At 41.4% G+C, this 27,589-nt stretch overlaps 1 protein-coding gene across 1 annotated transcript; it reads left to right on the forward strand.

Moving 5' to 3' along the window:
- Positions 1–1,633: 1,633 nt before the first annotated feature.
- wnt10a (wingless-type MMTV integration site family, member 10a) lies at positions 1,634–27,266 on the forward strand. The gene is made up of 4 exons (XM_084908171.1): positions 1,634–2,139; positions 3,745–4,010; positions 8,863–9,236; positions 23,830–27,266. The coding sequence occupies exons 1-4, from the start codon at positions 2,078–2,080 to the stop codon at positions 24,331–24,333; spliced, it is 1,206 nt and encodes a 401-aa protein (XP_084764297.1). The 5' UTR covers positions 1,634–2,077; the 3' UTR covers positions 24,334–27,266.
- Positions 27,267–27,589: the final 323 nt, after the last annotated feature.

Raw genomic sequence — 27,589 nt, forward strand, 5'->3', positions numbered from 1 at the left:
GAGAGCCAGAGAGACAAAGGGCTCCAGATGACAGCATGCGACACATCCTGCTGCAGAACTGAAGTCAGAGACCCAAAACCACCAAGTCTATTAGCAATCCAGCTTTCCTTAGATGCCTTGAAATAATTAGTCACAAAGTTGCCGTCCCCGCCAAATCTTGCAGATCAGGGTGCTGTGATAAATCCCACTGGAAGAAAACTTGATGTGGGATTGTTTCCCTGAGCTTCTAAATTTGTGTATCGCAACTTAATTGCGTCTGAACGCTAAACTTGTGTAGTGTTTTATTACTTTGGTTACTCCGTGCTGGCAGAATGCTTGCTTCACTGCACTGGTGGGGAAAACCTTTTTATTTGTGGTTTCTAATTCTTTACTCTAGCCTGCTCATAAAGCACTGAGATGAGCGATATCATGTGGTGTTCATCAACCAGGGAGCTTTTTCTTAAACTTTATAGTCGTTTAAACAGAACGATTAAAGTTCATGACACACAGGCAAGGTTTGGACAGCAACGGGAGCCAGCAAGTTTAACAACGCCTCAGTTCTTCATGCTTTCATGCATAAGGACCTTCAGATTTACCAAACTTTGCAAACCAACATCCAGCTTACATCTTGGACTGTTTTCACGTGGATGCTTGAGATGGTCCGTGAAAAAAACTCCTTCCTCGGTTCTGAGAAAACTGTCCGCCCTGATGACGTCAGCAGGAGTGGTTGTGACTTTACTGGTTTCTGAGTTTGAAGAACTGACCTCGAGATTCTACCCGTTCTAAACAGTGACACTGACTATCACCATCACCAGACCCTAAAATCTATCAGGTAACTGTTACACCAGCTGTTCCACACGTCAGGGGAACAGCTGGGTGGTTTTTCCATAGGCTTTTAAGAAATCCGACTTCCTTTTGCAACTAGAAGAGGTGCCCCCTGTTGGTCAACAGAAAAATGCAGATTTAAGGCGCGTTGCTTCAATCTTTTCGATCTGAAGGCCACCTCCATCCTGTATATGGAGCAAAGTGCATTCAGTTTATAGCTAGAAACAATTATGCTGCTGGTTGCATTATAGGAAGTGCAGTAGGCTTTGTGGGGCTTTACCCACAGGGCTTATACATGGAAATATATCTCAGGTACTATTGCCTTAATGTTGGACTGTTTTCTCGATATGTCTGCGTAATTTCACGGACGTGGACTCAGTGGAGCAGCCCTTCAACCACGAGTCTGAAATGAGTCATGGACTGATTTTTTGAAATAATGGGTCAGTGGTAAGTTAAGGGACTGATTATAAATCTCATTATAAATAATGTTTTTTTTTAAATAAATAAAAATAAAAATAATTCACGAGGTTTGGATATTCCCTTAGAGCTCATAAACACCTCCAGCTTTAACATTCTTTTTTCCTCTTTGTCCACTTCTTAATCATATTCATCATCGTCTTTCACAGTCATCTAAGCAATCCACTAAATCAAACGCAAAAGAAAGTTTCGGTTTTGCGCGACTTTCCTCTTCATCCCCCATCCTCATCCTCAGCACCGCTCCTCAGAGGGCGCGGGCTAAGTGTTTCGGTTTTCTTATCTAGAAGGATCTCTATCCTGTTTTAACGAGGCACTTGACCTCCCTCGGCGCTCTCCTACTCCCTGAGTGACGCAAAAAAAAGTGGGCTGGCGAAGCGCTAAGTGCAGCAGTTTAGAGGACTATCTGTGCGCTACTCCAGCAGACTTCATTTGGAGCGCCTATATAGGTTCAGTCGTCTGTCTCGGATGTTACACCAGAGCCTTGTCGGCGGAGATACCAGCATGAGAACGGATGCGTTTGAGAGGCTAAACACGGACTTTTCCTCAGACTTGTAACAACCCCCCGCTTCATTCATTAAGTTGGGAGGCTGATGAAACTTTTCTTGAATGAGTCTCCCGCCGCTGGCTGGCGCATCTGGATTCCGGTTAGTCGGAGCTGTCAAGTCCAGAGTTCAATTCTTCAGCCGGAGCCTTTTACCCCGTTTTTAAACTTTGTGGCGAAATACTGGAATTTGTTTAAACCAAACTCTTAATTTTGACAACTTTTTGTGAACATTTTTTATTGCAAGACACAAACATGGAAAACTCGGTCCTGAGAATGACATGCGTCCTGGTGGCTATCTGTCTCTTGGATAAAAGGTGGGTGAAATTAATACGGAATGCAGTAATTCTACTAAAACTTTAAGTCAAGCTGCTGTTTTAGAGCAATTAAAGAACATATTTCATTGAGCCTCCTTATTTGAACTTAAAAGTCTGTTAACAGGATGTTGTGAGATGTCAGATTTATTTATCGACGTAAAATTTGTATTTCATTCATTCAGCTAAATGTTTCACTGACAGTTTTCAGGGTTGTCTGCGCCTAAAATATAAATATAATGAAGTGTAAACAGTTGTGTGCTTTCTTTTTTATTTCTTTTTATTCTTTATTATCTTGAACACTTTTGCCCACATGCTGGTTCCAGCTGTAAAATTTGGAAAGGCAGCTTTTGAACTTGTGCTGCTCTTTACTCTCAGAGCCGGAAACACAACAGGTACCAACAGAAGTCAAACTGGAATTGCAAAGCCACAAAAAGCAATCCCACACTGAAAGTGTAACATGCAAATGAATAACATGCAGTGGCAAGTTGTTTTATTGATTGATTGATTGTTTTTTTAATCGCTCCAAAGCTACTTTGCTTAGATAAGCGGCACACTGTGTGTGTGTGTGTGTGTGCGTGCGTGTGTGTGTGCGTGTGTGTGTGCGTGTGTGTGTGTGTGTGTGTGTGTGTGTGTGTGTGTGTGTGTGTTCCAACACTGACGACTTTTTCTTCTCTTTGCTTCGTGGAGAAGTTTTGCAGAAGACACTCTCGCAGGTCCCACGTGTTTACGAGACTATAAGCGGAGTGTGTGTGTAAATGCTTTCTCTTCCCCACACCTGTATTTGCGTGTGCATCTGAGAGTGCGCGTGGCTGTATCCGTTTGTTGGCTGGCTGCATGTGCGGCACACACAAACCTGTGTTTTGCCTGTAAAGATAATGAAAAGAAAAGCAGGACAGCTTTCAGTCATCGTGTGTTTTTCTTATTGCTGCTGTTACTGTTCGTCTGTGGAGCACAAACGCGCTTTAGAGGCTGTCAGCTGAATTATTGCTGTTCACACGATTAACCTGAAACAGAAGCTGAGACAGTTGAGTGCAGAGACACACCTTACTGCTAATAACAATTTATGTGCTAAAGTATTTCCTCTGGTTATTTTATGTGGCAGGTAGTTTTTTTTTGTTTTGTTTTTTTGCCTTAATTCATTGTGCTGCAATAAAAACATCCTGAGTTAAGTATGCATATTTTTAAAGACTTTAAAGGCTTAATCATTTTTTTTAAATATTACTTTTATTTAAACCAATGGCAAAACAGATGCACAATCATAAAGTGAATCAATCCGAAAAGTAAAACATACTAACAGATTAAAGAGTACAGTTCCCCTCCGAAACCACCAGCATCTGGAGATGTTTTTATCAGCGCTACCACATAGCACACACATTTGTGTATTTTGGGGGTTTTACAGGAATCGGTTAAACCAGGGACCAACAAGTCATGGCAGGGTGCAATGGAAAGTGGGTGTCGAGGTGACACCAGAGGAACATTAAAAGAAAACTTATGAGTCCCACTATAACGAACCTTCGGAGACTAACATCAGTACACAGAAAAGACAGAAGATTTGACTTGCACATTTATCTTGTCAGTAACCTGATCTATACTTGCTCCGTGCAGGGTAGACTCCAATGAAATCTTGGGCCTGAAGCTCCCCAACATCGACCCAATCCTGAATGCCAACACGGTGTGTCTGACACTGCCAGGTTTGACAAGGCGCCAGCTGGAGGTGTGCATGCGTAACCCAGACGTGACGGCTTCAGCAATCCAGGGAATCCAGATTGCCATCCATGAGTGCCAGCACCAGTTCAGAGGGCACCGCTGGAACTGCTCCAGCCTGGAGACTAGAAACAAAATACCCTACGACAGCATAGTCTTCAAAAGAGGTCAGTTTTAACCCAATTTTTCTACTTAAAAAAAAAAACTTTTAAAAGTCCCAATATATGAATTACACAAAATTTACCACACAGTATTGTCTAAAGCGGGTGAATGAGTTTAAAAGCTTCTTTTAGTGAACTATGAAGGTGAAATGTCACCACAGGTTACCAGGTATAAGTTTGCTCTTGAGTCAGACTGTGGTTTCCTCCTCAACTGCACTTCAATGAAGTACCTTGAAAGGATGGGTTTAGAAAGATTAGCTGCCACAGAGATACAAAAGCTCCCAAACAAAAGTTAATATATTTCCTCAAACAAGATTATAAAAAGAGATTATTTTCCACGTAGTTATAATTCATCAATGTTAACTCGGAAACAAGTCCTCCAAATGAACAGGTTATCTCTAGTTATCTCTCGTTCCTAGCAGACTGGTATCTGCTTTCTAACCACCTCGCTGAAGCTTCTCAATAACCCATTCAAAAGAGCAGGCAACTTCAAAAGCAGTTAGTCACCTTCAGATTACTAAGCCTCATGCATATCATTTTTCCTTGATGCTTTGTAGGGCTTGGAGCTTTGCAAGTCAGCCACAAAGGGTGAAAGAGGAGCTTTAGAGTTGGGAAGCCTTCAGATGGTGTCATCGCAGGTTATTGACTGGAAAAGGCATCAATTTCTTAGTAGCCTGAGCACCTGGATAGATGCAACACACAGTGCGGTTGGTAGTTTGAGTCTTGAGTTTAGCTGGCTTTCGATTTTACTTTCATCTTAGGAGATGCAGAAAATTGGTTGAGATGCTCACGTGTATTGCTTTGGCTTAGCTTTGTGAGTTTTTAGTGAAAGTCTTTCAAGACAAGCATGAAAAACTGGCTTTTTTAAAATTTCCCAAAGAGCGTTTCTCTAAGACACTAATGATGACCTTACCTATCATAAAAAAATTCCTACCATCTCTGCAAGAAAAACCATGGTTTGTAACCCTCACCGAGGACTATATCCTATCACTGCCATGAAATAACACAAAATATATAATAATTTTAGCTACAGTAAATACTTTCTTACCTCTGGTCTTACTTTCACTCCTAACTGACTCATTGAAAAGCTGTTTGTCATTATTAGCAGAGGCAGTTGCTCGTTGTCTGGCATCCCTGGTTTGCCTCGGGTGCAGAAACTCCAAACCACTGACATAAACAACCTCTTTAAATCGTGTGATTCATCTGTTACATGTTGATACGATCCTCTCCACGCAAGCTAAAAAATGGATACAAGTTGACACACTGCAGCCATCATTGCGTGCAGTTACTGTAAGCATGAATGCTTTGAATAAGGGACGTTTTCAGAGGTGGATTATACAGAATTGTGGAGGTGAGTGCATGTATTCAGTGCAGCTCCTCCTGAAAAAACTCAAATACGCTCTCACACGAGGCTCGTGTGTACCAAACTGGTATTTTCTTCCCACAGCATGTACTGCAGCAACAAGTTTATCTGTGGTGTTAAAAGCTCAGAATTGAAGAAAGTACTTGCAACTGGAAAACTCGCTTACTCGGCTACGTTTGCAGGGCTTTCTCAAATCCTACATGTGACGTTCTAAACAGGTTTTTGAATAGATTATCAGGTGCTCTACATTTTAATATTTATTCTGGTGTCACTGCATCGGATGGTGCTCGAATCCTCTCTGCTGATGGTTTCTCGATAACTTTTACGGGTCTATGTTCATTCCCATTTAGCCCGCATTAAAAACTAGGCTACAGGGAGGGCCCAGCAGGACGGAGATGGACAGAAATAGGAGAATTGTTCCCTCTCTTTCTGTGTCTTTCTGCATTTCTTTTGCCATCTCCTTCTCTGTCGCCATGTCTCTGTGTTCCCTGGCTGGGCTACTCCTAATGCTTTTTCTTCCCTTGCCAGTGCAAGTGCTTGTGAATTTGCTCTCAGCACTTTCCCAACTCTCCGAGGCAAAAGCACAAACCTGTTTAGTCGGTTTCTGTAACACAAAGTGACAGTTTCCTTTGAATCTTTAATTCATTTTGCCACTTCCTCTGCCATCAGTTCAGCCGGGCGTGCCACAGCCGGTGAATTATTTGTTAGATTGATTTGTTCCCGGTCTTCCGGGTGCTCGCGTTGCAGTGCCCAGCTCGGAGCAGGTCAAGAGCTAAAACGGGCTTTCTAAGTATGAGGATGTGCTTAAGTGCCATGCTGCGCTCCTCTCCTGCTCAGTGTGGGTCAAGGTGGTTGGGTGGGGGTGGAGGAAGGTTGGGGGCTCTGATTGTGAGTCAGTGAGTCAAATTATTTATAGACAGTACAATTTTGGAGTGTGTGCATTTATTTCTGGGGTGTATTCAAAAGTATAATTGCTCCTATTTACATGTTAAATATTAAGGAAGCTATTATGTATTACTGTATGATATCAGTAGATCGCATGCATTTCCTCTTATGAGTCAAAGCAGAGTGAAAACAGAGATTAAAGGATATCGGCCATGTGAAAAATGAGGATTGCCCAATATCAGCAGTTTGCTCACAAGGTGTTTATAGCTTGTTTTTACTGCCTCCAGTTGGCAGCTTGTAAGGATGATGACTATTAGCTTCTCAGCCAGCCTCAGCTCACTGAGCTATTGTGGAGGATGTTACCACCGGTGGAGACGTTATTTCAGTTAGAAGAGCCATGTGAACATCTACTGTAGTTGGAAGCACAGTCATCATTCAGAATATGACAATATCCTGAAAACGTCCTTTTAAGTTTTAGAAACATTGTTACTGGACTCCCTCTGACTATCATGAGAACAGCATTTATTGTGCAAAGGCAAATATTTCTATGCATACAGCAACAAAAGTGTAAACTCTTACACCATATCTCACTAAAACAAATTAATCAGGGTTTTATTTTCAAATTTATTAATAAGGAAGTAACTTCAAACCCTGCTTAAAGGGGCAGATCCAGTTAAAAGCTTTTTTTATTTGACTCCAACAAGCAGCCTGAATCATTTCCCCTTCGAGCTCAGTGCTATAAACCCCTAAGTGGTTTCTTTTCATGTTTTCTTTACAAGTTTCCATTATAACCGTAGCCGGTGGAGCTGCTTTTATACAACCTGAGGGTACCTTGACAGGCAGTAAGCTGAGATCTAACAATAAACACTATAGAGGGCAGGAGTGCAAATGATTCTGTCACACTTTATCCTTCGGTATTCACGGATTCCACAATTAGATATGGATTTCTTTCTCTTTTTTTTTAGCGTACGTCCAGTGCATGTGTGTGTGTAAGTGTAAGGAGAGGCTGCTATAACAGCAGTCTTATGATTTACAGGTCAGTCGTCGTCACATACACTCTTACATGTGCTGCATGCAAGTTACGTCATGAAGAAAAAAAGGGATGCATTTAACTCTAAAAGCAAAAGGAGTCACATGTCATGCGTGGATATTACACGCACACAGTCATTCATCTGCCTCCTTTACATGGATTAGTTCCTTTTGAGTCAATTTAAAATGATTACAAGGTGAAAGCTGCGGTACGGCATAATGAGCCTCTCTAAGTTAAACACATGTACAGCTCATTTGGTGGCGAGTTGTCATCCAAATAGAGGAAACGACAAAAGCAAAGATCAAAGTACAGCCAGCAATCAGCCCAAAGTCAAAGACTAGTAACAGCCGGGTTAACAGTTAATAAGTCAAGTCAATTTTACTTATATTGCACATTTTAAAAAGAACCCGGTTACAAAGCATAATAAAGACAATAACTGAAAAAGTAGTCTAACCATGGTTAAGAACAATGGCTAAAAATAATCCAATAAGGGAGCAGTATGAAGCACTGACAGGGAGCTTGACCAAACCATGAGGGACCTCAGAGTTGCCTAAAAGCAAATGAAAATATGTCTTTGGAAAAATGATCAGTTGCTGAACAGGTTCTTATGTGGAAGGCAGATTATTCCAGAGCCCAGGGACAGTAACCGTAAAGGCCCAGTCGCCTCGAGTTTGTAGGTAAGAGAAGTTGTTGGAATGACCTCACGGACCTGGAGGTAAAAGATCTGTAATCTTCTGTGGAGCTAATCCATGGCGTCAAGCTATCCTTAACAAAAGCAAGATTTTAGCTACAGCTGGGTGAAAGATCCACGGATGGAGTACGTGTGTGTGTGGTCGTGGAGGTTGTCACAGGAAGGAGTCACAGTGTGCGAGTACCCCGTGGGTCCTCTGATGGGAGTGGTGGAGCCTACGAAGTTTGGAACACTGAATTGTTATTGTCCCAGATGTTTCCTCTGCTCTGAGTCTTGGCCTGTGCGCGTGTGCATGTGAAAAGAAAAAGTTCTGCGTGTTATTTATGATGCATAAAATAAAGAAAGCAAAATGTAAATGTGCTCTCACTCTCGAAATGAGGAAACTTTGAGCATGTAAATGTCGTGTAACACTGTAACTGAAATACAACTGTGTGGTATTTATAAAAATCAAAAATGTACAACAAGTAAAGCTTTGAATTGGTATCTTAGTCATATAAATGATCAGTCACTACACATTTCACTTCTCTATCGCTCTTTTAGCCAGCAGTTTTCTCATTTCACTTTGGTTTCACATATATGATGATGTATTCTGCTTAAGAGTTATTAGAAATTCTCAAAGTTTGTCAACTCTGTCTCAAAGGGAAACACTTGCCTCTATAGCCACTGACATGGTCCTCCGGTTAATCTTTGTAAGAACTGATGGTTCTTATGTTACTTCACACACAGCAGTAAAACACTGAGCACCATTTGAGAGCATACAGTCCATCTGGCATTTTAAATGAAAACATCTTTCCACTTCCAAAGTGTTTCCTGGTTCTGACACTTCTTATTACCTTTTACTTTCACATTAGCTTAAAACAACATGACTATGCTGCCCCTCTACCTGCAGGTTTTCGAGAGAGTGCCTTTGCGTATGCCATTGCAGCAGCGGGAGTGGTGCATGCGGTGGCCAACGCCTGCTCCATGGGCAAACTGAAAGCATGTGGCTGTGACGAGAAGCGACGAGGGGACGAGGAGGCTTTCCGTATCAAACTCCACCGCTTGCAAGTTGAGGCCATCCAACGAGGGAAGGGTATGGTGCACGGTGTTATGGAGCACTTCCCGGCTGACCTGCCAGGGCCCCAAGACTCGTGGGAGTGGGGCGGCTGCAGCCCTGACGTGGAATTCGGAGAGAAGTTCTCACGGGATTTCCTGGATGCCCGTGAGACCTACAAAGACATCCACGCTCGTATGAGGCTGCATAATAATAAAGTTGGGAGACAGGTGAGTGAAAAGTGTGTGTTTGTGGGTCTTTTTCCCCACGTTTGCATAACTGCTGCTATTTTGTTGTACTACATTAAAATATTTTAATATCAGACACACAATTTACGACAGAACAAATGAAAAAAAAAAAAAAAAGCTCAAAGGGCCGATCGTAGATACTACACATCCGCTTCTGTCCTGTATCAGTTTATCAAAAATTACAGTGTTTTCAGCTGTTATGAACGTTTTAGAGGGTCAGGGGTCGTGTTTCAGAAGTGTTTCATACTGCATTATGTGAAGTTTAGGTTCATGTGGTCGTTGCAATTGAGTCCTTCCTCAATAACGTCTAAAGATTTAGAGAACTGGTAAAATAAGGGATAAGAGTAAAAGTAAACAGTTATTTTGAAGCCCCTGTCCTCAAGCTTTAACATAGTTATATTAGATTGTATGGTCACAGGCGACGTCAACTCAAAAGCATGGATGATGCTCAACTAAGCAGTAGAACCAGTAGAATCTCATAAAAACTACTTTTAAATCTCAGAAGGTTGATTCTGTTCATCGGGACGTTTTCAGTGGGAGAAAAGTTTCATCATCATCAGGTGACTTCTTCAGTCTCAGCTGACTGCAGGTTTCAATCTTATAAACAGGAAATTTGCACAATGACTGAAACCAGCACCACTGAAGGAACAATGAGCTGTGAGGTCAGTTATTAATATGCAAATAGTCCAACATGTTCTCATCCCAAAACCTAACATACGACGCCATGTGGCAAATTGTCGGGATGTTACGCTTTCGGAAACATGAGAACCGTTTGGAATGAATCTACACATGTACATTTGTTTTACTTTCTCATCATTAATCACTTTGGAAAACAGTAGCTAATACGATTAAGATTGTGGTTAGTAGGGATGGGTATCGTTTAGGTTTTATCCGATACCGGTGCCAAACCGGTACTTTTGAAACGGTGCCGGTGCTTAAACGGTGCTCAAACCGGTGCTTAAAGAATGGAGAACACAAAATTGGTCCAAAAACCTCTTATGTTCAGCTGTTTTTTTGTAAAAAGATAACAATGTTAGCCTTTTCTGCAGCTATGGGGCATATATGGTATCACTCTTGGCTGGAAGCAGTGCTTAATCAATGGAAAAAACACAAACTTTGTTCAAAAACCTCTCATGTTCAGCTGTTTTCCACTTTTTCTTTGGTCATTTTAGCCTTTTTGGCCAGGATGAAGGGAGCATCTGCCATCAAACAAGAAGACAGCCGCATGTAGCTATGATGATGTTTGTTAGTTCACCTTACATGCATTAATGTAATAACGTGGTTAGCCTACTCAACGTAAATTACACACGAACAACATTAAGCTACTCACGCAGAGAAGAACGGCTGCTGCTGCATCATCATCCGTCATCATTTCTGCTACACCGGCAGGGCTAGGGGCCAGGACTCTCCTCTTCGGGTTTTTGGGGGATGTTGCTAACTCCGGGTCCGATAACAGGCACCACACCCGCAGTAGATGTGCTCGGTGTGAGGTCTCACACCAAGCTATCAAATACGGTGCATTTCTCGGCTTTTAAAAAAAACGCTATGCGTCGCCATCATCAGATTCGAGGTGTTACCTCCTTTGCACAGTCTCAGGTTAAAGCACTTGTTGCAGGCTGCTGAGTTTGCATCTTTTGCTGTGAAGTACAGCCAGACTTTTGACCACTTCGCCTTGGGCATTTTTAATCTGTAGCTCTGCTCTAAAAGAACGGACGTACCTGGACCCGCCTACTATCCTCGGAAACGTAAAATGATTGGCTAGAATCTAAAGTGTATCACAGCTCAGGGAAAAAAGCACCGAAATAAAGCACCGAAATGTGCGCTGCTTTTCGGTCTGGTTACTACCGTTTTTGTCAGAACCGGTGCCATCATGGCCACCCCTAGTGGTTAGGGTTAGGGATAAGGTCATGGTTAGGGTTGGAATACACGGCTGGAACGTGTGTTACCGCCGGGAGCGTCATTCTATTGGATTCCATTCATAATCGTATCATAGGGACGCGGAAGGTTACCTTTCGTGTTCCTATGGGATGCCTCAGGACATGACAAACCCTCGGTATGTTACGCGTTGGGAATGACAGTGGTCTCAATAGTCATGTTATGGGACTAACTGACCTTTTATGGTCACTTGGATGAGCGACGAATCGTTTCTCCCACCGAAAACATCCAGATGAACAGAATCAACCTTTTGGGATTTACTTATCTGGATAACTGAGTGTGCATCAAGACAAATACTTTTAAACTTTATTGGCTTTGTCCCACACTAAGCTTGTCTAACAAAAAGTGACTCTCAGTGTTTGATGTTTGATGTTAGAATTCAGAAGCAACTTTTGAAGCGCACTTTATGATTTCTACTTTATGCTTAACACACATTTGTAAGGTTTAGTGTAAGCTTAACTGAAACTTACATTTATGGCGTGTTGTGAAAGTGATGAAAATAACTGTGATATTTTGTTATTAAGGGTAAAAGCAGCACGAGCTTGAATGGTTTTGACATATTTGTCCTAATTATTAGCACATTACTTGAAACACAGTGTCTAAACGGTTCAGTAGGACAACTTGACTGAAGAATTGTCTCAAAAACAACTTCACCATCAAGCCGGTCGTCTTCGCCGGTCGAGTTGTCAGCCCAGATGAACTGCTTTGTTAAAATGGGCCTCATATCCTGCTGGTCATTTTAATTAGCGTCAGATCAGTCAGGATGTCATCCAAAGCAGCAATCATCCAAAACACAGCACGTCACTGATTGTGTGGTTTACAGTACAGGGTTTGGGGTATTTGGGGTATTTAGGACACAGCACGATACACTAAATGAAAAGCATCTGTATTTTCAAAACTTTGAAAATTTTGATATGTTTCAAACGATGGAATAGAAAGATGTAAATGACCGTGATAAGCAGCGGCAACGTCCAGTACTGCGAGGGCAGCAGAGACGAGAAGCGGGCGTAAATTGCTCATTGTTCCCCATTTCCTCCAGAGTAATTTGGGCCTGTATCTTTTCATCAGTTTACTTCTGGTTTCCTTGATTATGCAGACAAAACACAAATGTGGAGTGCGTAAGCCGAACTCAACAGCAGCTGGCCTCCCTGTAGTAGAAAGAGTGATAAGGTGACATAACCTCCAGTCAGTACGGTGGAAATGTGAGTAAACAGAAGCGGGGGCTGAAGTGAAATGAGTAATGAAACAGTGATTCATTTTTCGTTTGTAGTTGGATTCATTGTGTGCATGTTGCTTTTAATTATTTTGAGGTAGAAAACTGAATCATGCGCCGTGTTATTGCAGCACGTTCCAGGTTGTCTTTCTTTTCTGTCAATCATTTGCTGTGTATTCATTTATTCAGTCAGGGAAATCTGTTCCTGTGAGCTGTGGTTTGGAGTTCTTCTATGTGCTAACGAGAGCAAACTAATGGGCTTTAAAAAGTTGCATTTATAGCACATACAGTAAACTGACTGGCAACGTGTTAGTGCTGAGTCAGGCCCTCTTTTGCCTTCAGATCTGCCTGAATTCTTCGAGGCACAGATGGAACAAGGTGCTGGAAACCTTCCCCCGAGATTTTCGTTGATATTAAGAAGACAGCGTCAGATTTTTGTGCTGCACATCCATGATGGGACTCTTCTATCCTAAATGTGCTCTGTTGGACTGGGATCTGGTGACTTTGAGTACAGTGAAGCAGTTTGATACGATTGAATCTTTGTGACGTGTTGCGTTTTCTGGCTTGAAGTAGCCATCAGAAGATGGGTGCACCGTGGTCATACTGGGATGGGCGTGGTCAGCAACAACACTCAGGTAGGTTTGGAATTTAAACTATGCTCATGTGGCAGGAAGGCGCCCAAAGCGTGACAAGAAGTTACGCGCCATGTGATCACACCATCACCAGCAGCCTGAACTGTTGATACAGTGTGAGATGGATCATGTTTTTTACACCAGATTTTGACCCTACCATGTAAATCTCACAGCAAAAATCAAGGCTCTCAGAGTAGTTAATGTTTTTCTCGCCTTCTAGTATCATTTTTGGTGAGGCCGTGCAAATTGTAGCCTGTTCTTAGCTGACATGAGTAGCATCCGTGTGGACTTCTGCTGCTCTTCTTAATTGTAGCAAGCAGTTATTTATCTGCTATCAGCTCAAAGCAGACTGGGCATTTGTCTCTGACCGCTGGCATCAACAAGGCATTGTGACACAGAAAACTGCTCCTCACTGAATACTTAGTCTTTTTGAGACATTCTCTGTAACTCGTTGTTATGGTTTTGTGGGAAAATCCCAGTAGACCGGATTCTGAAATCTTTAGACCAGCTCATCTGGCAGCAGCAACAATCACTTAAATCACTTTTCTGATGTTTGATTTAAACATCTGAAACTCTCCCATGGATGCCTTTCTTATTGTTTAATTGTGACCTTTGACCTTAACTGAGCCAAGTGAGGCCTGCAGTTTTTTAGATGTTGTTCTGGGCTCTTTGTGATGCACTGGATGAGTCGTCGCTGTGCTCTTGGAGTATATTTGGCAGGCCGGTCACTCCTGTGAAGGTTTACCACTCTTCCAAGTTTTCTCCATGTGTGGATGAATGCTCTCACCGTGGTTCACTGCAGTCCCAAAGCTTTACAAATGGCTCTGTGACTTTGAGCCTACTTTACTTTGTCAGACAGGTTCTAGTGGTTTAAATGATTTCTTGATTCAGCAGGTCTGGCAGTAATCGGGTCTGGGTGTGGCACTTAAATTGAACTTAGCTTTCTAAAAATGTGGTTAATCACAGTTAATTCATGATTTAACAAGCGGTGCATTACTTTTATTTACTTTATTACTTTTGCATTAATAAAGGAAATCATCATTTAAAAAGTGCATTTTGTATTTATTTGGATGATCTGTGACTAATATTAGGATTTTTTAAAATCTAAAACATGAAAGTTTGACAAATATACAATATATTTGTTACACAGGCTGTTAGCTAAGTAGCAGAGATAATTCAGTAACTAGCGAACGTCCCATACATGCATTTTCCATTTGCTAGCTTTGCATAACTTGTTCCCAACATTTGTTGCTAGGAAACATAATAATAGATAACCGTTTCAATAATAAAGATTTAATTTCAGGTAGGACAAGTGAAAACATTAAGCCATTGTGTAACTGTTTTGAAAAATAAATATTTTTTTAGTAAAAGATATTGAAGTGATTACACGTTATTTCCTTTTTCCTTTGTTTGTTGGTGCGAATCAACTTTATCATTTTTTTACAATGACACCTGACGATATATCGGATATCATTGTCACCAACTGTTGACTCTAGCTAATCTCCTTTGACTGACGTGATGACTGACACAGATACCAATGACTTCATTAGCCTTATATACAGCGCTTCTTTATTATACATTTGGCATAACCTTAATTACACTGTGGACGGGAAAAAGATCTCATTACCAGAGATGTCAGTTGGCAAATGAGTGACAACGACAGGCGAAAATCACTTGAAACTCACTGAAAGTCGTGGTCGAACTTTTTGATTCCGTTTTATTTTTAAAGAAACAAACAAAAAGATTAAAAACAAGTTTATCAGCCACACTTTCATCTTGCAGGTGAGAACAGCAACAACAGCTCAAAGAAAAACAACCTATATCTGGCAACATACACTTTAATTTCCTTTACAGTTTAGTGTTTAAAGGAGGGTATTTTGAAATTCTGTTTATTGGTTTCCTTTTTGTCACATGACCTTCGGTAGAGTAAAAATCTTTTACTGTTGGCTAATCTGGTACATCTGGTTACCCAAAACTGAAAACAAAAACTATTAGTTGGACTGGAGTGGGAGGATTTTGAGATTGCAAAACTTGCTCAGTGGATACTTTTATGGTAAATATTCTTAAAACTAGTCTTCAAATATCAAACCCACCCCAACTACAGGGGCTTCTCAAAGGGTCTCACCAACTTGTTGGGTTGCAATAACTGCTTAAGTGAGTATGAGACCTGTGCTGGAAAAAAGGCAAAGATCAGAGAGAAAGGGAAACCAAGAGAGGAGGTGGAGCAGAGGGTAAGGTTAGGAAAAAAGACAGGGAGTAACAGAGGACAAATTTATGAGTCATCACAGAGGTGGTACTGTGAAATACTGATAGGTGCAATAAAACCCTCACAACACACACACACACACACAGCTCCTAGAATCAAACAGAAAGTACTGACAGGTGGGGCCTCATCAAAATAATGGCCACCCTTCTCTGCGTGTCTCTTGCTCCCACCTACCCGCCATCACCACTTCACCTCCTTCCACCCCCTGCCCGACTCCCCTCTTTCAGAGCAGCAGTCTGTTAGCAGAGGAATGCGGTGGTTTTTAGCGGGGTGTGCATGTCGCCTCATGCCCACCCCAAGGTTCTCACGACGTCCCGTCTTGTTTTTAGCCCTAATTAGTGGCTGCTGGCAGTTTGGAAACAGATGTTTAAAACCCTGCAAAAGATTTTAGACTTCAAACACCAGGGCGGAAAGTAGAAAGAGATTCGCCCTTCCTTCCCTCCCCTCTTCCCCCTCTCCTGCGCTGCCTCCTCCAACCTCTTTGCAACAGGCCTTGCTGCAGAAATATCACTGTACACTTTACGTATGCGCACAAGCTTCAATTTAATTCAAATAAGAGATTTAAATAAATAAATACTATATATCAATTATTACAGAACCAGCCTCTCCAGCCCGTCAAGCACAGTCCCTCCCTTTGTTTGTTCCTCTGGCTTTCTCCAGTTAAACAAACAAACTCCCGTTCAGCCGTTATAAGAGCGCTTTTAAAAGGCCGGCGACATGTTTTAAGAGTTTATGACATGGAAACTCATCATCCCAAAGTAAATTTCTTGGCAGACTCACAGCGTTCTTATCAATCATTTAAACAGCACACCTCAAAACAAATGCTTGGCACACGTTCTTGTGTTCGTGTTGCAGAGCTTAGAGCCATTTCAAGGTGCTGTTGAATCCTGCCTGTTCATTAGGCAGGTGGTGACAATGCTGGCTATGTAACAGTCTGCTGAGTTACTGGCAAACATCTTCTTCATAATTACAATTTACCATCAGGGCCTGACTTCAGGGGAGTAAGACGAGATGGTGTGTTGCTTTGCCGGGAGTAAACTATACGTTTCAACTCCTCTTCAACCCCTTTTCGAGCATGTGCAACTGGCAACTCGCACTTAAACATTGGTAAACATTTGAACGCTTGCCATGACTAAATCATAATAAAGTTGTGTTCATGATAGCACTTGTGTCTCTGGTATTTCATGGACGCAGGTGAGCTTGCAGCAAGTGCAGCGCTACGTGACGGGGTGCAACACTGCAGTTTTGGCTTTGAAGTAAGAATAAAATTGCAGGTACCCTTCATCACCCGTATTTGCGAGCATATCAGGTTATGACGGGATAAATAGGTGTGTTTGTAAGAGGGACTTAAGTCAAATCCTTCAGATCTAATGGGATTGCTCAAAAATTGGAAATGGCTTAGCAAAGATGGTGCAATATACTGAAGAGATGGGGAATTTTGGCATCTACCCACACTGTTAGCCCAAGAGTAGGAGGACACAGAGAAGTGCATTGTATTGTTAAGTAACACTCTGGCAAAGAAAACTGCATGTAATTAGATTCAATAAGCCAGTATTCAGTATTATTCTGTAGTGTTGATGTTTCCGGGCAATTGAAGACTTACTTTGGGAATTTCAAGGCATGACGCTCCTTCAGCAGGGCACCGAAGCTCCTGTAAGATTTATCAAAGTCATAATTAAGTCATTATGAATCTGAGCAGCAACCCTTGGAGAATCATCTCAACCAGCTAAAGTGGGACTCTTACATCTCTTCACGGCTAATATAACCCTGGAGCGATGATGATCTGTTCTTTGGAAGCCAGTTGTGTTAATGGACTCTGAAACCACACGAAACTGGTGCGTGTATGCGTGCGTGTGTGTGTGTGTGTGTGATCAAAAATAGAAAGATTAGCCCTGCAATCCTCAGACGCCATATCATCAGAGGAAGGCGGGGCATTCCTGAGTCCTGACAGTACAGTCTGACCTAACACACACTCTGTGGCATGTATGCATAAGCATGCATGCACACAGATACACACAAAAGTGCACAAGGAGGCAAACGCTTCATAGTTCAACAGGTGGAAGTGCTTATGCTGGTAATAACATTTTATTAGAGTCTCTAAATAAGTAGCTGTGGACAGCGTCTGCAGCTAACAGAGAGTAAACGCTGTACATACAGCTGCAAATTCACACGCGGTCTGTGGAGCGCAGATATGGAGCGCGTTTGCTCAGGAAAAGCATGTCACTGCGTCTGCATGGTTGCGTGTGTGTTTGTCTGCATACGCTTAACTGTTCTTTTGAAGCGAGGCGTTTGATTTGTTTAAAGTGATGTCTGGGTTTAATGTGTTGCTGTGGGATTTGTTTGTGTGCTTTGATATCGCTCCGGCTTGCTGCTTGGCTTTAAAAGTCCTTTAGTAGGTTTTCTTTGAACTGACAAACACAAGGCAGCATGCAGACTAGTCTGCTGTTTATCCACTTAACTGGGTCGACGGTGGGACACGCAGACGTTAGATTAGGATTTTCCCAAATACAGTCGGTGGTGATGACACGAGGATCGGCCACTGATTAAATTCAAAGCACCCAACGAAACAGGGAATATCATTTTTGTGTTGTGTTATTAGAATATTGCAGAAATTGTTTTTTAAAGTAGATGAAGACTGATAAAAAAAGAAGAAATAATCAAGACGGAAGACGGAACTTATACTCACAGACAAACTAAGACAATGTTACTTTGTGTCGAGCTGCAGGACTTTCCCTGAGCTATTCACCAATTGTTTTATTACAGATGAGTCAGTATTGACTAAGGATGACAATCCTGCTGTAACATTAGGCTAAAAGGAGTGTGGTAATACTTTCACCTTTAGCATACTGCGATCCTGGATCACAGTGTGTGTTATGAGAGAGCTGCCAAGGGCAAGTGCACGCAAGAAATGGAAAAGTGCCTCATTAACTTTGTGTGTTCTATGAAAAAAACCAAAGACCCTCCAATTACATACAGAGGTTTGTTAAGCACACAGGTAAAAATTCACTTGACACATGATGTACTTCTTTTTTTTTTTGTAACACAACACGAGTCATTAAATAAGCAAATGTGTAATAATACTAATAATATTAATAGTAACAGACTGGTAAGTTGTCCACAGTGGACTCTACCATCTCCCTGTGATAGCTAGAAGAGAAACGCCCATCTCCCCCCCACTCCCACACCATATTCATGTATATGAATGGCAGCCATCACTGCCTGTTAGTGCCCTTTTTTTGTTTTCCAGTTAAACGCATAAAGTGCCTAAAATACTCGTTCTATTAATTAATGCACTCTGACCCATACTCAGGCGCTCTTTGATCTCTACTTTACTTCATCCACCCGTGCTCGTTGCACAGTAGTCTGCTTGTACTTTCCCCCAGTCTACTGTATTATGTAGCCTACAGTCCTGGTCTGCCACCAACATGCTGTATTTGATCTCTGTCTGGGGTTGTTTTATAGATGCCTGTCTCTCTAGCCAATTAAAACTTGCCAGATGTTTGTCCCTAACTGTGGTCCACTTTGAAGAAGTCTGTTGTGTATGTGCTGGGTAAACCAAAGCATTAGTCATAAAATGGCATTTATTAATAAATTCTTACTCCAGTGCTTTGAAAGGATAATGTTTAATGCAGATAACTATTCTTCATCAAATGCGTTACAAGGGTTTAAGACCCAAGAATGCAGTGAGCCGCAAATTAAGATTTCTTGTTTTCTCTAAAAGCCGGCAGCTGTTTTATTTGTTTAACACATTGTCCTTTTTTATTCTTCCCAAACTCTGGCTGCAGTACCTGAGCACACTAACAGAAGTAAGTGTTACTCAAGCTGTGTGTATGTCCATCTCTCGTTGCCAAGATACTCCCTGCTGACAGGTTTGATACTGCTGACCACAATCTAATCTATACGGCTGATAGGCAGGCGATTTGTGATAACACCCACGCACACTTCTCTCTCAAACAGCCTTTGTGTATCAAACAATGTATCTAATCCTTTGGCTCATCTTCTCCTGTCAGCCTCTTTTCCTCTCCCCACCCTTCACCTCTGAATTTACCTCACATTCCTTCCTCCACAGGCCCTAAATGCCCTCGGGGTTCATTTTCAGGATCAAAGATCAGATTTCTTTCCTGTTTTTACATCTAAAATGACACATTAAAAAAAAATAATTTAATCAACATTTCAAATGTAATCTCGGTACACAGTGAAAACACAATATTACTGCACATGACCATTTATGTCTGCTGTGCATGTTTCCTGCACAGGTAGTGTAGAGCTGTGTGCAGGAGCAACAAGGCCAGCAACATATTTGGTATTCATGTTAAATAAACAGCTGTTAGCCAATGCCGGTAACTTTGTTTTCTTTCAGAGAAGAGTTAAGTGATTAGCGTGACAAACCAGGGAAGGACAAACGTAACCGGTAAGACCGACTCAGGCAGTGAACACAAGTGTGTGCATCATTGTTTCCAAACTATCAGACTGCCAGAGTGGTGTCAACAAAAGTTTGGCCTTTTCAAATGAAAATGTAGCGGCCATCATCTAATTAAATACACTGATATATATTCTTACATTTTTCTGTGTTACTTGTCTGTGTCTCCTTTGTTGCACAGTGTAATTGCCCCAAGGGACAGATGAGTAGGAGCAACTGTAAGAAACCAAAAGGAAAAAATAACAACCTTTCATCTGGTCATTAATCAAAACAGCCTCATTCTTGGAGCCATCTAGATCTGGAAAAGTACACTTAATATGTTGATAAATGAAGAGGGACAGGGGGAGCTCATTATGTTAGAACGGTTACCAACACAAAACCTCATTTTAGACCAGCTTCTTCTATAAATAGATGAAGTCAACAAGTGAATGTTGTTGACTTTTTTTCTGTTTGTCATCTGTCATTTCATCCTTCATGAAAAAGAGGAGCTAGCGCTCAGTGAAGCCACAGCAATTAATAGATGTGAAAAAGATGTCGTATTATTAAAGGTAATGTCATTCATCTGGGTAAAATAACTCACTCGGGTGCCCTCGTCTTTATTTCTACTTGCATAAAATGTCCTTTACCAGTGCTCCTCTGATGATCAGATGAACCAGCGTCACACTGATTTCATGTTACCTCGTACGTGCCTTTCATCTGCACGTCAGAAGAATATCTTACATCTCCCACACACATCAATCACTTTTCACCAGCAGTTATTTTCTTTTGTTGAGGTTTTTTTCAAACTTTACCCAGTCAGACGACAGGGTGTGCACCATGCCTCGTGTTTAAAGAATAAATACACCCTGAACAAGAACTCAGACATTATTCCTTTGATACTGCTTTGACAGATGTGTTAAAATTTAAATGGAAAGAAAGACGCTTCCCTGTGAATCTAGCCAAATGTTGCAAGATGCAGCAGAAATGCAGCAAAAATTTGGACACCAAGTATCGAAATGTCTTGCAAATCTGTTTTGCTGCTTTCTCACTTTATATCAGAAACCAAAAGCAAAACAAAAACTGCAAAGTTAATATTGCTGCATCGGTCTGAGTTATCGATCAGAGTATTTGTAGTTTGAAAAAAGCGAGTGGAAGACTTGAAACACCTACTTGCCTTTTAACCAGCGTGAGAGCAAGGTTCAAAATGTTGTCTTAGAGATGCTCACAGTGTTGTCGTTACAGGAACTGTCCATGTGCCAGCCTCGGTGTTCACATATCTGTTCAGTTGTGTTTTATTTATGTTTAACAGTCATCTCAACCATGACTGTGACCCGGCGACTGTTGAGCTCAAAATGAAAGTTTGGCAACAGGTGCCATCGAGGAAATCACGGGCACATGGCTGATACGAAACCTTTGCAAGATGCCCTGTAGTTCTAAAAGTTAGGGTATGATTGTGACTGTGCAGCGATGGGTCGAATGCATGCTGCTCATGGATGTGAAAAGCAAACGTTGATGCTGTCTTTAGTGATGCATCAGAATTCATTCACAGAAGCCTAGAAATCTGTGGCCCATTTTTGCAGAGTTCCTTACTCTTCTGACTCTTTGAGCGTTCATATCATCAGCCTTTTCCTGAGGGGGAGCGTGCTGTGCTGATTTCACTTCTGCAGGTCTCTGTGTGGATTTGCTTTGTTGCACTTTGAAATTTAGATATGGAAGCCAGTCGTGCTGTGCAACTGACTGATTATGCACAGCACGCTTATCTCCATATGCACTGAGCATCTCAAGAAAATATTTTCTTTTATGTGAATTTCTCCACTCTGATAAACTTGAAAGATGTTTTTAGGGATGCTGCTGTTCTTCTCCGGCAACAATATCTCATATTGAGAAAGAAACTTTCTCTTTAAGCTGGTTGTTTTGTTGTTTTACTGTTCTTTGAAAGCTCCGTCCTGCTGTGAATATACCATCAAACAGTAGCAATGTGGATGCAATTATGACTCCTAGGTCAGTTTGTCTCTTTAAGGTTTAAGTGGGTTGGAGCGTTTCATGATTACAGACTTTGCTGTGTGTTTAAGGCCAGCACGTTTGTGATTCTGGGGTTGCCTCTGGCCTCATGTAAAAACTGAGCCAGAAGTTACAATGTGAACTCAGTGCAAGTGCCGCTTGAGCAATTACAGTGTTGTTTACCATAAAGCCGTACAGCGTCTAGTACAGCATCTCCTCGCCACTGATCACAGCGTCTTGAAACTTTCCTTTCAACACTCCCAATGACAGTGTAACCATGTTTATCCAAAAAGCACACTTCTAAGTCACTTTCTGTTATTGTAGCACATTATGAACATACAGTGCCGGGCAAGGTTAAAATATTTTGCATTCTTTTGCACGATTGTTATAATATAGCATCTAAATGGCTTTAAAGTGTAGTATCGGTGCCTCCAACGTTTAATTTTCTCCACTTAAAAGGCTCATTACTGGCAAGCTTGAGTGATGAGAAAAACATATCTCCAAACATAAACATGTATTTTCAAACACTATGTGTAGGAATTTGCAGCTTTAAACGGATGCATCACATCCCATTGGCCAGAGCTGATGTGTTTGTGCCGTTACTCTGTTTTTCTTTTCATGTTTTTAATATTACCGGTCACCTTTGAACTTTGCCTCAGTGGCAAACGCGAGGGTTTTCTTTTCATGTGCATTTCACATGTTTGTCATGAACAGATGACTCACGCCTTTACTTGGCAATGTTAGCTCAAGTCGGAAACCCACAAAGCACAGCATGAAACAGTGTGCTGCACACACACACAAAAACCTTCAAAACATTACGACATTTACAAATTGGTCCTGCTACCGCTGCATAAAACAGAGACGACTGGGTATTTGATTTTTGGCTTCCATCCTAATTGGCCCAATTTTGGTAGGTAACAAGATTTTAAGACTTAAAAGCTCAATAAAGGTTTATCTCTCATGTTATTTCTGTACTTTCTATTTTTCCTCTTTAAAAGATTAGATGGTAGATGGTTTTACCATAAAATTTACAAACACAAAAAAACAGAGCTTAACAATACAAAAGCAGAGGAACAGCTCAGGCTTTTTACCACATACATAAAAATTTGAATATAGACAAATGCCCACAAACACCTTTTCTGAAGCCATGTATTGATTTTTGTCTGATTCCAGCTAAAGTGAACAAGTGTGGGTGAAGTTCTTGTTTTTTCATGTGTATGAGAGAATAATCACCCTTATTGCTAGCACATGTGTAGCATGTCTTTAATTGTGCGAGTGTCCAGCCTGCGCCAGTGTGTTGATAGGGGTGGCAGCAGTATCATCTGTCAGTACTCTGGGTGGCCTGGTGTTCCTGTTGGTAATTGGATCTTAAAGTTTAGGGCTGGTGATGACTGATAAACATTCACGTGCACACACACACTCACACACTGAGATGCACCGAGGGTTTGTCATGAGTGATATATGTGTACGCAGATCCTGCACCGTTCGCTATAACGGGATATTTTGTTTGTTTATGTGTGCAGATTTGGATTGTAGACTCCATAAACATTCTTTGAGGCTTAATGTAAGAATTAAATTGTGTGCAGTGTAGTAGTGCAGTGTTTGCGTATACTGTATCAGGGCCTGCAGTAAGTAGCTCAATGAGCAGATCTAGCTGCTGATGTCCGTGCAGTTCCATTGGACAGCTTAAACTATTAAAGTGAAAATATGTAAATAGTGTTATGCTCTGATGCCTAATGTGCAGCTACATGTGGGTTATGCTCAGAGTCTCTACCTGATGCCAAAAGATGAATAATGACAGCGCTATCTGTTTGGGTGATACCTGCATCCATGTGTGTTATTTGATAGCAGCATATTTAACAACATACTGAGAGTCAGACCACCTGGATTCTTCAGTATGGAGCCAATGTTTCTTCAAGCATTTCATTACATGCTAGGACAGTGGCTTGCATGGTGAAATAAAGTCAGTACAGCAACACCCTTTATCTGTATATGTTAACCTTAAAACAAAACCAGTAATCGAGGCAGGTGTTAATCTTCTTTTTTTTCTTCTCTCTGCTCTTTTCCTCGCCTCTGCTTCCTTCCTCACTCCATCCTACTCTCTCTCCTTTTCTATGCGTTTTTCCCAGGTGGTGCTCGACCACATGAGAAGGAAATGCAAGTGCCATGGGACCTCAGGGAGCTGCCAGCTGAAAACCTGCTGGCAGGTCACTCCAGAGTTCCGGGTGGTGGGTTCAATCCTCAAAGAACGCTTCCACATTGCCACGCTTATCAAGGCTCACAACCGGAACACTGGACAGCTGGACCACTCCCATCACAACAACCATCATCACCATCATCAGCACAATCACCATCACCATCGGCGGCGACCCAGCATCAACGAACTAGTCTACTTTGAAAAGTCACCAGATTTTTGCGAGCGAGACCTGGGCTCGGATTCAGCGGGCACACAGGGCCGGATCTGCAACAAGACCAGCCCGGGCATGGACAACTGTGAGAGTCTGTGCTGCGGTAGGGGCCACAACATTCTGCAGCAGACGCGAAGCGAACGCTGCAACTGCAAGTTTCACTGGTGCTGCTACGTGGTCTGTGAAGAGTGCCGGATAACAGAGTGGGTCAGCGTCTGTAAATGAAGAAACACACACCAAAAGGCTAAACAAACAAAACAGAGAGAAAGAGACATTTTTTAAGCCAGAATATTACTTTGAAATGGGGACATGACCATAAGTTGTGTGCCCCGTTCTTTTTTGCGGTGGACTGCAGTTTTTCTTTGCAGAGAAGATGTGCAAGAACAGAGTGGGAAGCAGTTGAGCCAGCAGAAAGATAGAAGTGTATGTTGGTAAAGAATGTGCACATGCAGCATATGTGAAAAGGTGCCACAACTCAAAGACCTTGGATGTATACTGCCTTCATCACGAGGTCGAGGAACATAGTAATTTAAAGATACAAATCTGAAATAAATTCAATATATTGTGACTGGCACAGAGCTGCATGAGAGTCAAGTGAGCAAAGAGGAAGTTTAAAGTAAGTAGTAGAGAGAAAGTTTGCAGGGGGAACATAAGATCTGCACAAAACTTAAACTCAAGTATATTTCTGAAACAGATCGTACACCAAAAAGTTGTCCCTCGATCCTCAATTGCAAGTACCATCACTTATAGCATAGCATAAATCCAGCCATGGTTATTATTTACCTTGTCTCCTATCTGCTACATGTAGAGGCAAAACGTCAGGACTCATAGTGCACACAGTTTGACAAAGCACTTACGTATCTGGGGCACTGAAGGATTTTATACCTTGTTTAAGGACAGTTCAGAATTTTCCATATTTATTTATAGCAGCTATCATGTTGCACATGGAATACATTGAATGATTGTCTGGCTCAACTGAAAGTCAGTGTTACTACCCCTGCCAACACTAATAATAATGTTAAAAATGTTAAAAAAAAGAGGTAGAACTGATTTGATTGCAATGCTGCCTTCATGAGCAGAACACGACAATGACCTCTTTAGAAACAGCAACAATGAATTTGAGTGGCTGAAGTCTAAAGATCAAAAGTGTGATCTGAAACCCAGATTGCTGGCGCTGACTCCAAATATCAAAAAAAACCACTTCCTTTTCTCTCATGGTGGCTGTCTAGATACTGTAAATGTTTCCACTAATAAGCTTCAGACAGACCAAGAACCGTGTCTATACACTATAAGATTCATTTCATAGTCCCTTTTCGAAAACCGTTTGAGGCACAAACGTGTACCCGTGTATTCAGAAATCCTTGAAAATGTCGCACAGCTCCAGATTTATGTCATCCAAAATGTGTGGTCCGTGTTGTGTGTGGTACGTAATGTAAGAGGACCGAGAACGGTTTTCATCGTCAACATGATCTGAACAGCACTGTAAATAAAAATGAATAATGCTGCACCGAATGCCATCAATAATTTTTAAAGTGCCTCAGGAAACTGAGTGCGCACAAACACGCTCCAGTTCCTCACACTATAAACATCCAAAACTGTCATCAATCAAATGTTTCCTGTTTTGTGATGCAATGTAATGTGTGCAACACTGTAAGCTTTGTGTAATATATCTACACTCACCTACTTCACACTTCTTTGATGTGTACTACAGGGATATTCTGATGTCAACTTCTAACTATATATAAGAAAAAACGAACATTGATATGGATTTCTGCCTATACACATTTATAAGATCATATTTGGTTTCATGAAACCTGTATGAGTAAGGCTCCTTATCAGACAGTGTAATTTATTTTGAGTAAATATATTTCTGTGTTGAAAGCAGAGAGAAAAATCTGGGATTATATTTCCAGTGTAACAGTTTATTTTGATTCTGATAAGTAGTTTGCACATACTTAACTGTGTCCAGGAAAACTCTGGGAAGATATCAGCAATATGCATTTTTTCATGTCATAAATGTATGTATGTGTGTATTTGTATGTTTTAATATGGTTATTATCTAAGTTATTTTATTTTTGTGGATAACTTAATATTTGTAAGACAATAAAGACAGACCATAATAATGAAAGAAGCTTTAATGTGATGAATAATAAAGAACCTGAAAACAGTGGATTTTGGGAAAAGAAACATGTAATGTTTATTATTTCATGAACCATGCTGAAGATGATGAATTCTTTGCTTACTCAGTGGTACAGTATGTTAGGCGTCAGGGATTTTTATTTCTTCAGTTTCAGCTCCATGAAAAGTCGATAATCCCCCTGATGATCAGATCTTTCTTTATACTGTAAGGTCAAGACCCTACAATACTACAGAGAAAACTCCAACAATCAAATTACCCCCTATGAGCAAGCACTTTGGCGACAGTGGGAAGGAAAAACTCCCATTTAACAGGAAAAAACCTCCAGCAGAACCAGGCACAGGGAGGGGCGGGGCCATCTGCGTCGACTGATTGCGAATTAGGGAAGAGAGACAGGACAGAAAAAATCAAACATGTAGTTATTTGTGAAAAAATGGGTCATTCTGAAGATCTCAGTCAATCCGTGCTATTGTAATCGGTCGGTCTCCGATTACACATTCGTAAAATTTCTTCCCTACTTCCACGTTCAACTGTAAGTGGTTTTATCAAAGCCACTTTTATCAAAGTGGAAGCAACTCAGCCACAATGTGGAAAACCTTGTTAAGTTACAGAGCAGCATTTCTAAGAGTCTAGTATGTAAAAGTTAAAACTTGTGGGAGCATTAAAGAAATTCTTTCAAGGCATTCCTAAGATACTGCATTCACAAGAATGACACATACAGATGTACAGCTAGACAAGCAGACAACAGAAGCCTCTGGTAATGGCTGGCGCTGGTGTAGGTCATAAATCATTTCAAACTATTTTTTTTCCAGTGATTTTTGTGAAGATCAGAGCCAGGGAAAAGAAAATCTGCTGAGTTTTCTTTTAAATAACTTAGTTTGTTGCAGCCCCAGGCCTTTGTGCAGGTTTGCAATGTGCACATGTGTTTTTGTGTTGCAGGAGTTTCCTGGGTGGAGATTCAGGAGATGGTTAAAAATGCAGAACACCTGGCTAGAGCCCTGCCCTGGTATTTAAAATCTCTCTAGGCCTTCCTGGTGTCCACTTCTGCTGCGTCTTCATTCTGGTCCGGCAGCAGTCTCTCATTTGTACATCATGTCCTATAGACTTGACAACTCATCTATGCACTGCTTTACCCACTAATAAGGACACAATGGTAAATATGACATTTTTTAAAGAAAAAAAACTTTGGTAATCCCTATTCAATGGGTAGCATGTCTCTGTTCTTTGTTGTGACCTCGGAGCTAGTTGAAACAATTGGGGGCCCATCCGGGATTTGAACCCAGGACCTCTCACAGAGATTCAAGAAATAGCTTGAAATGCAGAACCCGTGGCTAGTGTTCTGCC

This window comes from Perissodus microlepis, chromosome 16 (assembly GCF_051167445.1).
Source record: "Perissodus microlepis isolate ML-2025 ecotype Zambia chromosome 16, ASM5116744v1, whole genome shotgun sequence".
Taxonomy (NCBI): domain Eukaryota; kingdom Metazoa; phylum Chordata; class Actinopteri; order Cichliformes; family Cichlidae; genus Perissodus; species Perissodus microlepis.

Coding starts and splice junctions, on each gene's coding strand:
- wnt10a (XM_084908171.1), top strand. CDS start 2,078: ATGGAAAACTCGGTCCTGAGAATGACATGCGTCCTGGTGGCTATCTGT. Junction 2,140..3,744: donor ATCTGTCTCTTGGATAAAAG/GTGGGTGAAATT, acceptor TGCTCCGTGCAG/GGTAGACTCCAATGAAATCT. Junction 4,011..8,862: donor CAGCATAGTCTTCAAAAGAG/GTCAGTTTTAAC, acceptor CTCTACCTGCAG/GTTTTCGAGAGAGTGCCTTT.